Genomic DNA, 11,965 nt, shown 5'->3' with positions numbered 1-11,965 from the left:
TATATATTACATTTTACACAAAGATATCTTTATCTTTCCATCAATACCTATATAGGTATTTTTCCTATATAGGTACAATCAGAATTTCATTAGTATCCTATACTTAAATCTTGATTGGTTATGATTATATGCATATATGTTTATACAAATTTCACTAATATTATTGTCATAATATTACTTACTTTAGTGGTAATGATTAATAAACCTTGGGATAAAATGTGCAGTGCATATGGGAATGTAGGATTCACAACAGGGTACAGCTGCATAAAGCAACTGAAACCAGAAGTTAAGTGTAAAGATTCATACATAGGATTTTCAGGTAAGTGGAGTAGCCAAGGCAAGTTCATCCTTATTGTGGTCATGTTCTTTGGGAGGCTCAAGAAATTCAATATGAATGGTGGAAAAGCTTGGCACCTATCCTAGCATCAGTTTAATGCTACTCCACATGTTTATTTGTTCTCAATTAAGTACATGCATGGTACAATTAGTATTTTGTAATCATGGTGTAGATGTATTTGGGGTGTAAGTGGTGACACTTTCACTAATCGAATACTATTGTACAGTTATAAATTATCCAATACGAGATTTATGTCACTTATAAACCAATATTAATTAATAAAGTATAATACATTTTATTTTTATATGTATATGTCAAAGTATCATCTTTATGATATATTGTCAAGCAAAGTATTATCTTTATATGAAAGGGGTAGTTTGATATCTTTATCAGGACTACCAAGTATAATTTCGATGAAAACCTTTTTTTCCCTAGAAGTTGTGACTAAGAGCTACCATTTTTGCCACCAATGTTTTCGCAATGGATTGTTTTCAAAAGAGTATCAACTTCGTCAACAAAGACTCTCTCCAATACTAGAGATAAAAGTTCTTGTTTTTACTAGTAAAAAAATTATTTCATTATAAATAAAAGGTTTAAAGTGTCATAACATGTCATTTTACTTTTTATTTTTATAGTATTTGCCTCTCCAATATTAGATAGAATCTTCCAAATATCATATGTTCAATATCATGTCCACTAAGAGACTTAGTTTACACTAGAATGGATAATGTACATGACAAAAAACAACTTGGGTAGTGAGGTATATCCATTGGGTTTGAAACAACTTGGGTGGTCCAAACAAAATCGTAAGGCTTAGTCCAACAATAAACAAACATTATAATTTATTTATATCATCTTATTCTACTGGTTAACTAATATTATTATTAGTTAGTTAATGGAATATTTAATTATCACTATTCACTAATCATAATAATACTCACTCGCTGGATTCCCAAGGTCGAATACTCGATTCCTAAGAGCAACACTTATTAAAAATGGCAGCCACAAACTTCGAGATGTATTAGTTCCTTAGCTGAAATATGAACACTAGCTTACTTCCAATCTAAGTTGTTCACTAGTTGACACAGAATTAACATAATTTCCACCTAATAACACTTTCTTCTTTATTTTATACCATAAATTGAATCCACTATCAAGTATCAACAACACATATGAGTTGTAAAAAAACATGTTTAATAATTTATCAATAATAAATAAAACAATTAATTATGGCAAGAAGAACAGTGCAAAAAAAATGAGAACAATCTAATATGAGAACAACAACACAGTCACGAGCCACTACTAAACAAAAAATAATTCACTACCCTCCATTCTTTCTTTATGACTTTCTGGCTACATAGTCTTCACTCTTTTCTCTATGAAATATATATAAAAAACACCTCTCATTCATTCTCTCTCTCCTTATAAACCATACCCTTTAAGCAGAACCAACCTTCACCAACATAAATTATTAATCTTACTTTTTTTTATATCTTAGTTTTCCACACAAAAAATGGTTCTATCCCTTTCCCTTAAGTATGTTCTAGTCCTCTTTTCTTGCACCTTTGCCTTCAACTTGTTGCAAATTAGTGCCCTTAACATAGGAGCTCAAACAACTGGAGTAGCTGTTTCTGTGGTACACTTCTATGTTCTAACACATCAATTCCTTGAACTCATTAAATTATCATTTTATTATTATTTGTTGTTTCATATGTAGAGCAAAGATTGTAGCAGACAATGTGAGTCTAAGTTTTGCTCAGGTACTTAGTACTTTGTTTTATTATTTATATTAGAGACAAAGATGTATGTATTTTTATTATTATTATTATTTATTTATTTATTAATTATGATGATATGAGACAGTGCCTCCATTATTGAGATATGGCAAATACTGTGGGCTTCTGTATAGTGGATGCCCTGGAGAGAAACCTTGTGATGGCCTTGATGATTGTTGCATGAAACATGATCAATGTGTTCAAGATAAAAATGGTGAGTGTTCTATACATTTTTTATTTCCTTCTTAATTAAAACATCTTATATTATTATGACTTTGCTTTTCTAGATTTAATTCACTAGTACTAACTTCAGATCTGATACTATGTAAGTGGTATTATCAAGTCCCTTTGAAGTTTGAAACAACATCTTAATTATTATTCTACTTATGGTATGAAGAGAATACACCATTTTCCATATGAGTTTTATTGGTAGTAAAAAAAGTAGAGCATAAAATTTATGTATTAACAATATATATACAGATGTACCATATTATTCACTATTCATTTGGATTATTTTTTTTAAAAGTCAACAATAATTAAATATCGATGATGGAAATACATACATATTTTTCACAAAAAAAAGTATGATTCGGATAAAACTTTTCAGTCATGATTCTTTAATAGGAATGGTAGGTGTGGCTGAATGGGACTCTTTACATACTTAAATTGCTTTTGTTTGGTATATGTGATGAAGTTTATGCACATCAATAGAAACTAATTATAACCCTTTATCTCATTTACTTCATTCTTGGCTGAGTAATTTGGACTTGGCAAATGGCAACAAAGCCTACATAACCAAGTTAATTAATTGGCTTGATTGTGATCCTTATGGCATCTCCCTTTTCCTTCACTCAAAGAATATGCTGAAGAGGACAATTTAGTTATAATCATGAGAAAAATATATATGCACCAATCGTGTATGAATTTTATATATTATCACTGCATCATCTACTATTCTTATTGATAATCATTGACTCTTTAAAGAAAGTAATAGAAATAAATTGTGAATAATGTAATGTCTGTATATGAATCTTTACACTGACAATGATAATTGACTAATTCTTTCATAGAAGAGTTTACATTATTAGGTTTGATAATTCTTAAACAATAAAAAGCAAATTGATTTATTTACATTTAGAGAGAAAGTTGGAGCATCTCTTATTATAGAAAAGATTATAGAATCACACATTTTAGATAGTTTGGACATTTGTGGAAGAGACTGATATAAGTTTTGAAAGGAGAATAGATCAAATGGGAATTAGCCCAATTCTCAAAGGAATAGGGATGCCAAGAAAAATTATGAACATGTTCTATTAGACATAAACATGTTCATGATTTTATGTCTATTTGCTATAGAACATTATGACATTATTTGATTGATACAGTCGACCTCACTTTGTGGGATAAAGATTTATTTATTGTTTGCATATGTTATAAAATGTGGTTGGTGAGTCTAACCATAGCCAATTATGGAACTAATATGAAACTGATGATAATGTTCTATTAAGCACAAAACGTTATAAAATAGGAGCTAAAAGCTGACAAAACAAGCTAATAACTAAGTAAATTGAAATTGTTTGACAAATATTAGCTCAATGTCTCAAGTAGCTATCAAATACAAGTTTATAAATTTCTACCTTATTGAAATAAGCCACTTAACCAATAATGAATAAATACTTAATTTTTTACTAAATAAGCTAATTAAGTAATTTATAAGCTATTTGGTGATACTATCTTATGCAGATGACTACCTAAGCCAAGAATGCAGCCAAACATTTATAAATTGTATGAAGAAATTTAAGAACTCAGGGGAACCAACATTCAAGGGAAATACATGCAATGTTGATGATGTTATTGAAGTTATTCATGTTGTTATGGAAGCAGCTTTATTAGCTGGAAGGGTTCTCCACAAGCCCTAGATATATAGAAAATAATGTTACATGTCTCTCAAGTTTCAACAAAAGACATTTATTATATTTTTATGATTTTTATTTCTATTGTTTTTTTTGGTTTGATATATTATATGACCAAATCAATCAAACTCCAATAATGCTTTAGTTATTCATTGGTTTCGTTTTAAACTTATGGTCCCTCATCTCCTAATAAATATACAATTGCGTTTTGAATGGATAGATTAATTGGTGTTTGATGATATAACTCTTTTCAATTCTGAAAGGTTATTTTTTCATAATTTCATTGGAGGAAACTATGAACAATGATAATATGGGCCAAAGAAGGTTTAATAACTATGATGCAACACGTAAGTATCAATGTAAATTATCATAGAGTTTTGAGGTCACATATATCACTTGTCTCATTTCTGTTCCAATTTCATATCGTGTTCCAATGGAAAAGTGTCATTAAGAAGAATATTTTTAAAAATACAAAATAACATTTTTATATTACTTGAAGAAATGTGATTGATTAGGAATATAAAAACATATTGTGGGACAAAGAATCCTTCTTCTCATCCCAATAGTAACTCCTCTAAGTCAAGTCACTTAAACTTTATTTATTCATTCCAAAGAGAAAATCATAATTAATTGAGTAGAATGAGAAAATGAATTAGCTTCATTATTAATGATAATTTTCTTGGTATAAGGTCTCGTTAAATCCCTAGAAAGACGGTTAAATGTTTGATTTATGTGAGCGACAATTGTTGTGAGATACAATCATACATCCCAAAAAAGATTTATTTTTTATTCATAAGGTGAAATAATATTATAATAGTATCAAAAAATATTTAACAATTGACCATATTGCTTAATTCACATAAAACTACCTAAAATGTAAGAAAATGTAATGCAGGGAATAGTAAGTTGGGGAAGAATATGATTTTGAAATATTTTGGACATCATCCAAAGAAATAGGAATTACAACTAATAAATTGAAATTTTGATCATATATAAAAAATGAAATTCTGATAAAAAACAATAAGAAATAAAATATAGTAACAAAACATGGACAATATTTTTTTTTTATAAATACTAAATATCAAAAGAACCAACAAATAGTATGAGTGCATCATTTATTGAACTTGTTAATTATCTCTAAAATTAATTATTTGATGAAAAATTGTAAGTATTTTCAAGAGAACCCAACTTTCTCATTCATCAAAATAAGTGATGTATTCAGTTTCCTTTGGATCCCTTCTATCATAGTTATTGATAACTCCATATCCGAATTTGGCTCTAACTTCATCATATGCCATAGTACTCTCACCCTTCACTTTTATAGTATCACCCTTGTCACAATATTCGTATCCTTTCTCTGACCCATATCATAAATAAAAAGTTACTTTCAACACGTACTATAGTAAAATTTTCCCATTAAATACAAGTCTAGAACGTGTAATTATTAACCACATTTCAATATATACTATTTATAATAATGCTAAAAAGATATATTCTTCTTACCTTGCACAAAATTTATAACTTCATACTTCGTGACCTCTTCGTTGATTTCTATCTCCATAGTGAAAAACTGAAACAATTAATTAATGAACAATAACTTAGGATGTTGCTTTCTGAATATACAACAAAGAAATCTCACCTAATTCGCAAAGGACAAAGAAGTATAAGACTCATAATGTCATTATTAAAAATAAAAAAGGCTTAATTATAAAGCGTAATATCTAACACTATTAGTGCAAAAATTTATATACAAGTCAGTAAATCATGTATTATTCATTTATATTCACAGTATATAAAACTCATAAACTGTCGATGCATAATTTTTTTCTTAATTATATCGTTAGCATAACTAACCTTGGGAATGTTGAAAATCTTAGTATGGTCACAATGAGGACCACAAACATCTTTTCTTTTGAAACAGCAAAACATATTTGATACTTAGTTTTCACTTTCCTAGTTTTTTTACAATATGACTTTTATGTCGTATATAATTTTTGTGACTTTGTGTATTGCATGTTTAATTTGTGCAATATATATAATAATAATACTATAAGTTTACATGGTAAAAGACTAGAGAGAATATTAGATAACAAACAAGATTCTCTGATTCACGTTACTCGTGATCAAAAGATATTAAATCTCAGCATGCGAGATATTCATCAATTTGTATCTCTTGTTTTCATGCTGCTCATGTTTATTGTGTAACTATTTATTTTCACTTGGTAAATGAGCATATTTTATCATATTAGACTTTATTATAGAATCTGAAGTTTATAAATGATATCCTGAAATTAATATTTTTTTAATTAACATTACATGTTTTTATTGGTCTGAGATATGGTTTAGAATACCAAATCCTTATCTCTTATTTTGAGTCATATATGATTGAATGATTTACTGATAAATTAACCAATATATTGTTCATCCAAATTGGAATGATTTTGTTTTCATTTATGTTATTTTAATCTATGATAGTGCATATATTGATAATATTACTTGTAATTTGAAGCGGCAGTTTAGTATATGAGACTCTCATCTATTGAGATATGAGAAAAGGAGATGTATATAGTTTTATTCTCGTAAGTAAAGAAGTTGATTTGAGGATTTAAAACTGTAAATTTGATCATTCAGATTCGATTCGGTCTAAAGACTACATGGAAATTAATTTGGTCCTTGACCATAAAATTATGGTTCCCATAGATACCAAATTGGCTTATGGCGTGCAAAGTTGATAACCAAATTGACATTTTTTATAAACCAAATTCCTTTGTTGTCAATCTCATAAACCAAATTGACATTTTACTCTATAAACATCTAATCATGTCAATCAAGTGCAAGTTTAGAATATGTACCTAGTCATGTTCAATAAACCAGCAATATTCTTTAGAATATGCATGAGTTGCTTGCTTAGACAAGAAGGATAAGAAAATTGTTGTTATAATAACAACAACCTAACAAATAGATTCAAACTCCTTAAAATTATATTAAATCTCAATTGCTTTTCACATAAAGTGTATGATCATAGTTGGCCCATAACTGATAAAGAAACATTTGTAGTTGCCTCTTGGAACATGATCATCTGTCTCAAATATTATCTCATTCTCTATCCCAGACTAATAATATATTGTCACATAAATAAATAAATAAAAAGTTTAAAAATAAAATGTAATAAAAATGAGACATTATTCAGGATAAGTGATCTTTGTCCAACATCTTGGTCCTTTACACTTGGAAATGGTTATCAAGTGTGAGGAAACTCAAGGAAATTATTGACACTGTGATGATGGAGAATGGGGCGTGAGAGAAAAGTGTTATAATATCATTAGGCCACTGATAATGGTTGCAATAAATAGAAGGTGCCATGTAAAGCTTACTATAATGTTGAAGCTCCACACGCCATTGGAGTGAAAAAGAGACGTGGTCCGAAAAGTTTAAGTGCTCCGAACAATGATCTCTCTATTAATGAAGAGACAAATCATTATTTTTACTCATATTTTTAGTGACAAAAATGTGATTTTATAGTAAACAAATGGATAAAAATGTTATTACATATTATCTTTTATGTATTATTGTGTGGTATTTATCTATAATCCTTACTCAAGTGAAACATAAGTTTTATAGAGATGACAGTATAGCCCATGCTTTTGGGAGATGGATCCTCTCCGGTACTGGAGAGTTCAGTGCTGGATAGAATAATGACATGTGGTCGAAAAAAAAATTAACGCCTATGATTACATGTTATTTTCTATTAAAAATAAATAAAAAATCTTTCAAAAATTCTCAACCTCATATTCCAATACTGATTTCTCCGGTACAGGAGAGGAGATGAACTCATGCTTTTGATGGGATGACACTGATATCAACTATTTCCCAAAAGTAACATTGAAAAGGCTTATAGGCATGCAATAAAAAATTATATATGCAATAAAACGTGGGCCATATAGGTATGTGAAAGGATACTACTATTGAAGGTTTGTGGCATATAGAAATGAATCATATCAAAAATGCTCTATGAACCGTTTGATTGGAATATTTCCAGGATGATCATAGTGGATGATTGATCCTGATGTAGTAAATATTGATCCTAAAAGAATGTGCATTTTCCTGAGCTGTGAACTTTTGGTTGTGCTACTCTTTTTCTGCTTAAATGTATTTCTTTTCTCATGTATACAATTCAGAAACAGAAAAGGAAATACCTCACATTTGAAGTTGCAGAAACAGATTAAGAGTTACAAATAGTAGAAATATAATAAAGGGATTTAATATTATTATTTGGTTCCAAATCAAATCCACTAAAATAATAACAACATTTTCATTTGTTTGTACACACAATTATGTTCCTTATTGAATCAATCAGGTCCAGAACTGCAAAGGAATGCAGTGAAGTGACACTTTGGGGAGATTGAATTAAGCAACAACCTAGCAGTTTGTTCTTGTTTAACAACTGCTCCATCCTTCTCCACCAACACAGCCTCCACAATCTGATCATAACCACCACCACCACCTGCTACAAATGCCACCAAAGCAGCTTGAACAGGCCCCAAACTAGGGTTATATGCAGCAGATTCTAAATAAGAACCTTTATATATATTCCCTTCACAATCCAATAGAGCCACCCCAGATGGGGACCCACTATAAGGTGCATGTGACTTATTAGCAGCTTCCAAAGCCTCAAGCTTTAACTCAGCATTAGAATTTCTAGCATACCCATTAATTCCAATAGATGTGGCATCTTCAAAAGATTCAACCTTTAACTTGGGATCGGGATTTGTTGCATACCCATTAACCCCTTTGTGTAAAAATTCAAAATTTTGATGATGGGTATGTGGAAGAAGGGACAAATTGTTATGGCGAGGTTCTAAAAGGAGAGGGGCACCTTTGGGGAGAAGGTCATGGGGGCCAAAATGATGAGGGAGAAAGTGAGAGAGAGGAGTGAAGAGAGGGGTATCATGAGAAGTGATGAGAATTTTGATGTCAGGGGCGGAGGGGAGTTCTTGAAGGAACTGGCGGCAGTGGCCGCAGGGGGCGGCGGAGACGGCGAAGGAGAGGAGGAGAGGCTCGGCATTGAGGGAGAGGTTGGTGAGGAGGAACTGTTCGGCGTGGACGGTGTGGTGTAAAGGGAGGCCAGGGAATTCGAGGTTGACGCCGATGAAGATGCGGCCGGAGACGCCGAGGCCGACGGCGGAGACGGAGAAGTTGGAGATGGGAGGACGGGCGAGGGATTGAGAGGGTTTGACGAGAGAAGGGAGGAGGTTGGGGAGGGTGGTTCCGATTGATTGGGCCATGGATTCAGCTTCTGATGCTGAGATTACGAATCTCGGTTTTTGATCCATTTTCGTCAATGAAAGAGAGAGAGAAAGAGAAAAGTGTGTTAGTTCCTAGTTTGGAGAAAGAAAAGGAAGTGTTGTAATAAGAACAATATCTTACTCCTTTTTAGTTAAAGAATTAATTTCTTTATTCTTTTTAGTTAAAGAATTAATTTCTTTGAAGATATGCCATTGTCCTACCATTCATATTTTATCTTTTTTGGATTGTTACTGTATCATTCACTCATATTTAATCATTGATAATTATTCAAAAATAAAAAAAATAATTCAAATGAATGGTTGTTCTTTTGTAGTTGATCGAAGTGGTTGGATAGGAGATCCGGGTAAGACTTCTTTACGGGTGACTGAGTAGAGGTTGACTTGGACCAGCCGGTAGAGGTACCTAAAAATGTTTTCTGAGATCAAGTCAGTAAGAGATCGGAGAGGTAGTGCTCGGGAGCAATATGTAAGAAGCAAGAGTAACAATGATAAGTGATGAACAAATAACATTAAGATATAGAGATACTTTATGTTGGGGAACCCCTATTTATAATGGTTGATATGGATGACGTGACTCTAGAATGTACTATTGGCATGACCGACTGTCTGGGTCTGTCGATGGATGTTTTTCCTGTGTTAGGTGGATCTGGCAGGTACGTACCCTGTGCATAGTTGACTTATAGCTGGTGGCAGGTCTGGTGACCGTATTTCAGGCTTGTCCTTGTGGTGCTGGCAGGAGGGTAGGTAGGATTTGTCATGGGCGTGACACTGCATTATTGGTAGCGTGTCAAAATCGAACCAGTCCCAATCCCGACCTAGTATGTCGGTCAATGGTGATGAGCCTGCTTAAGTCCTTCAACTGGTCATGCTCGGGCCTCGGTTGGTCGGGAGAGAAGACCACTCAGACAGATGGGACGTCTGAATGATGGGGGTGGAACGATAATGAATGATATAATTATATATATTTTGATACTAAAAATACATAGACACTACACTCATTTTTTAAACCATATTGCCATGTTGTAATATTTTCACAAATATTTGAAAATTCAAGGAGACTTCAAATTACTGAATTAACTGCTTATTAATATATTATATTACATTTCAAATTTGCAAGGTGAGATTGTAGGATAGGATGAGTAATCTCACACTCAGATACGTATTCTATTAACCAATTAATTAATCATAGTTTGAACCACGATCAATGTTAAGTATTATAGTGATGTCTCGTTTTATATGTCACTTTATGTGTCTAAGTATTTTAATTAATCAAGATGCAATATTTTTATGTGTTCATTTAAAAGAAATTGATCTCTTGATCAATTATAGAACTTTTATACATAAAGCTAGTGTGAAACATATATGATTCTGTCCTCATAATTAAAGACATGAAATATAAAAAAAAAACTTTGTTTGTCTTGAAAATTGATGTTATAAGGTATTGGTAAATGTTTGATTCAGTTTTCTAATGTTAAATTACTTCTTTGTTTTCCTTAAAGAATGTTATTAGGACATCATCATATGTAGTCTTAAGAGAGTACTAGGTGCAATGTAACTACCTGTCTCAGTTAGAGCCTTAAGTTTAATATTTTTCATTAAGTGTCTAGTCAGTATTAGTATAATTAGTTACAGTCTCTCCTTCTCAGAATATATCATTAATTTTTTAGTATAATATTTATGTATTGTTAACCTAAAGATTTATATGCAGTCAGTACATCATCTGTCATTCATTTGTATTATTTTTGAAGAGTCAATGATAATTAAATATGAATTGTAGATGATACAGTGATAATGTGTAAAACTCATACGTTAACAATAAATAAAAAAATTTCTGTTAATTTTTATGTCAAATATTTTATTTCAATTTTTATATTGTATTATATCAATTATACAAGGGACTTAATAATTTGGAATAAAGTCTTAAAGACTTAAATTGAGTCTTAACAATTAAAATGATGATATGAGAAAATCATCAAACAAAATTACATAACAATAATTAAGTAGGGTACACTCTTATATGCTTTGTACGTGCATTTTATTGTACAAAGTGAATTGTCATATTTTTCTAGTTTTCGGATATCTTCTCATCCAAAAAAATCTATGGTCATAATTTGAAATCTATTATTAGTACAATCCAATACCCACTTCTAATTGTTTATGATTATGCACCTAACCAATTAAATTGTCACTTTCTACTTCACTAGTATTATTCTCGCACAAGACAAGATGTATATGTCTAGTGAATGCATAAACTAAATTTCAGGACATATCATAACCTCAATAATTGAGAAAACAAATCGTAAAGATGTGTTTGGGAATTGATGATAAAATACTTAAAGCAGGGCACCAATGGCATTTTGCACTACCTATTCACAAACCACTCTGCAATGTGCCATTCTAGATGATATATAATGAGTTTAAAATTTATGTACTGATAGTATACAGTTTTTTATATTGTCAATATATAATTTATTATTGATTTGTATTCTTTTGTTTGATAGTTAATAAATTAAAGGTCGATGATTTACTAACAGTGTAAAAAACATTTACACTATATTCTATACATATTAAATTCATGTATAATTTATAGTTGGATTCAAACTCAAATGGAATTTTTACATTAATCCGTGCTTG

The 11,965-nt window shown here is 30.8% G+C and overlaps 2 protein-coding genes and 1 pseudogene across 2 annotated transcripts; 2 read left to right on the top strand and 1 right to left on the bottom strand.

The window, feature by feature from the left end:
- LOC109351105 overlaps positions 1–541 on the top strand; it is a 2,553-nt pseudogene extending 2,012 nt beyond the window's left edge.
- Positions 1,682–4,177, top strand: LOC109351106 (phospholipase A2-alpha-like). Its single transcript, XM_019592457.1, has 5 exons — positions 1,682–1,804; positions 1,848–1,973; positions 2,055–2,097; positions 2,201–2,326; positions 3,856–4,177. Exons 2-5 carry the CDS (start codon positions 1,851–1,853, stop codon positions 4,029–4,031), a joined length of 468 nt encoding a protein of 155 aa, XP_019448002.1. The 5' UTR covers positions 1,682–1,804; positions 1,848–1,850; the 3' UTR covers positions 4,032–4,177.
- LOC109351104 (cytidine deaminase 1-like) lies at positions 8,271–9,414 on the bottom strand. The gene has a single exon (XM_019592456.1). It carries the CDS (start codon positions 9,356–9,358, stop codon positions 8,375–8,377), a length of 984 nt encoding a protein of 327 aa, XP_019448001.1. The 5' UTR covers positions 9,359–9,414; the 3' UTR covers positions 8,271–8,374.

Source organism: Lupinus angustifolius, chromosome LG06 (assembly GCF_001865875.1).
Source record: "Lupinus angustifolius cultivar Tanjil chromosome LG06, LupAngTanjil_v1.0, whole genome shotgun sequence".
Taxonomy (NCBI): Eukaryota; Viridiplantae; Streptophyta; class Magnoliopsida; order Fabales; family Fabaceae; genus Lupinus; species Lupinus angustifolius.
Note: the sequence above shows the minus strand (reverse complement) of the source record. Positions and strands in the feature narration are given on the sequence as shown.

Excerpts from the sequence above, each read along its gene's own strand:
- LOC109351104 (XM_019592456.1), bottom strand. The coding sequence starts at position 9,358 with ATGGATCAAAAACCGAGATTCGTAATCTCAGCATCAGAAGCTGAATCC.
- LOC109351106 (XM_019592457.1), top strand. The coding sequence starts at position 1,851 with ATGGTTCTATCCCTTTCCCTTAAGTATGTTCTAGTCCTCTTTTCTTGC. Across the intron at positions 2,098-2,200 it reads TGAGTCTAAGTTTTGCTCAG|TGCCTCCATTATTGAGATAT; the intron begins GTACTTAGTACT and ends GATATGAGACAG. Across the intron at positions 2,327-3,855 it reads ATGTGTTCAAGATAAAAATG|ATGACTACCTAAGCCAAGAA; the intron begins GTGAGTGTTCTA and ends TATCTTATGCAG.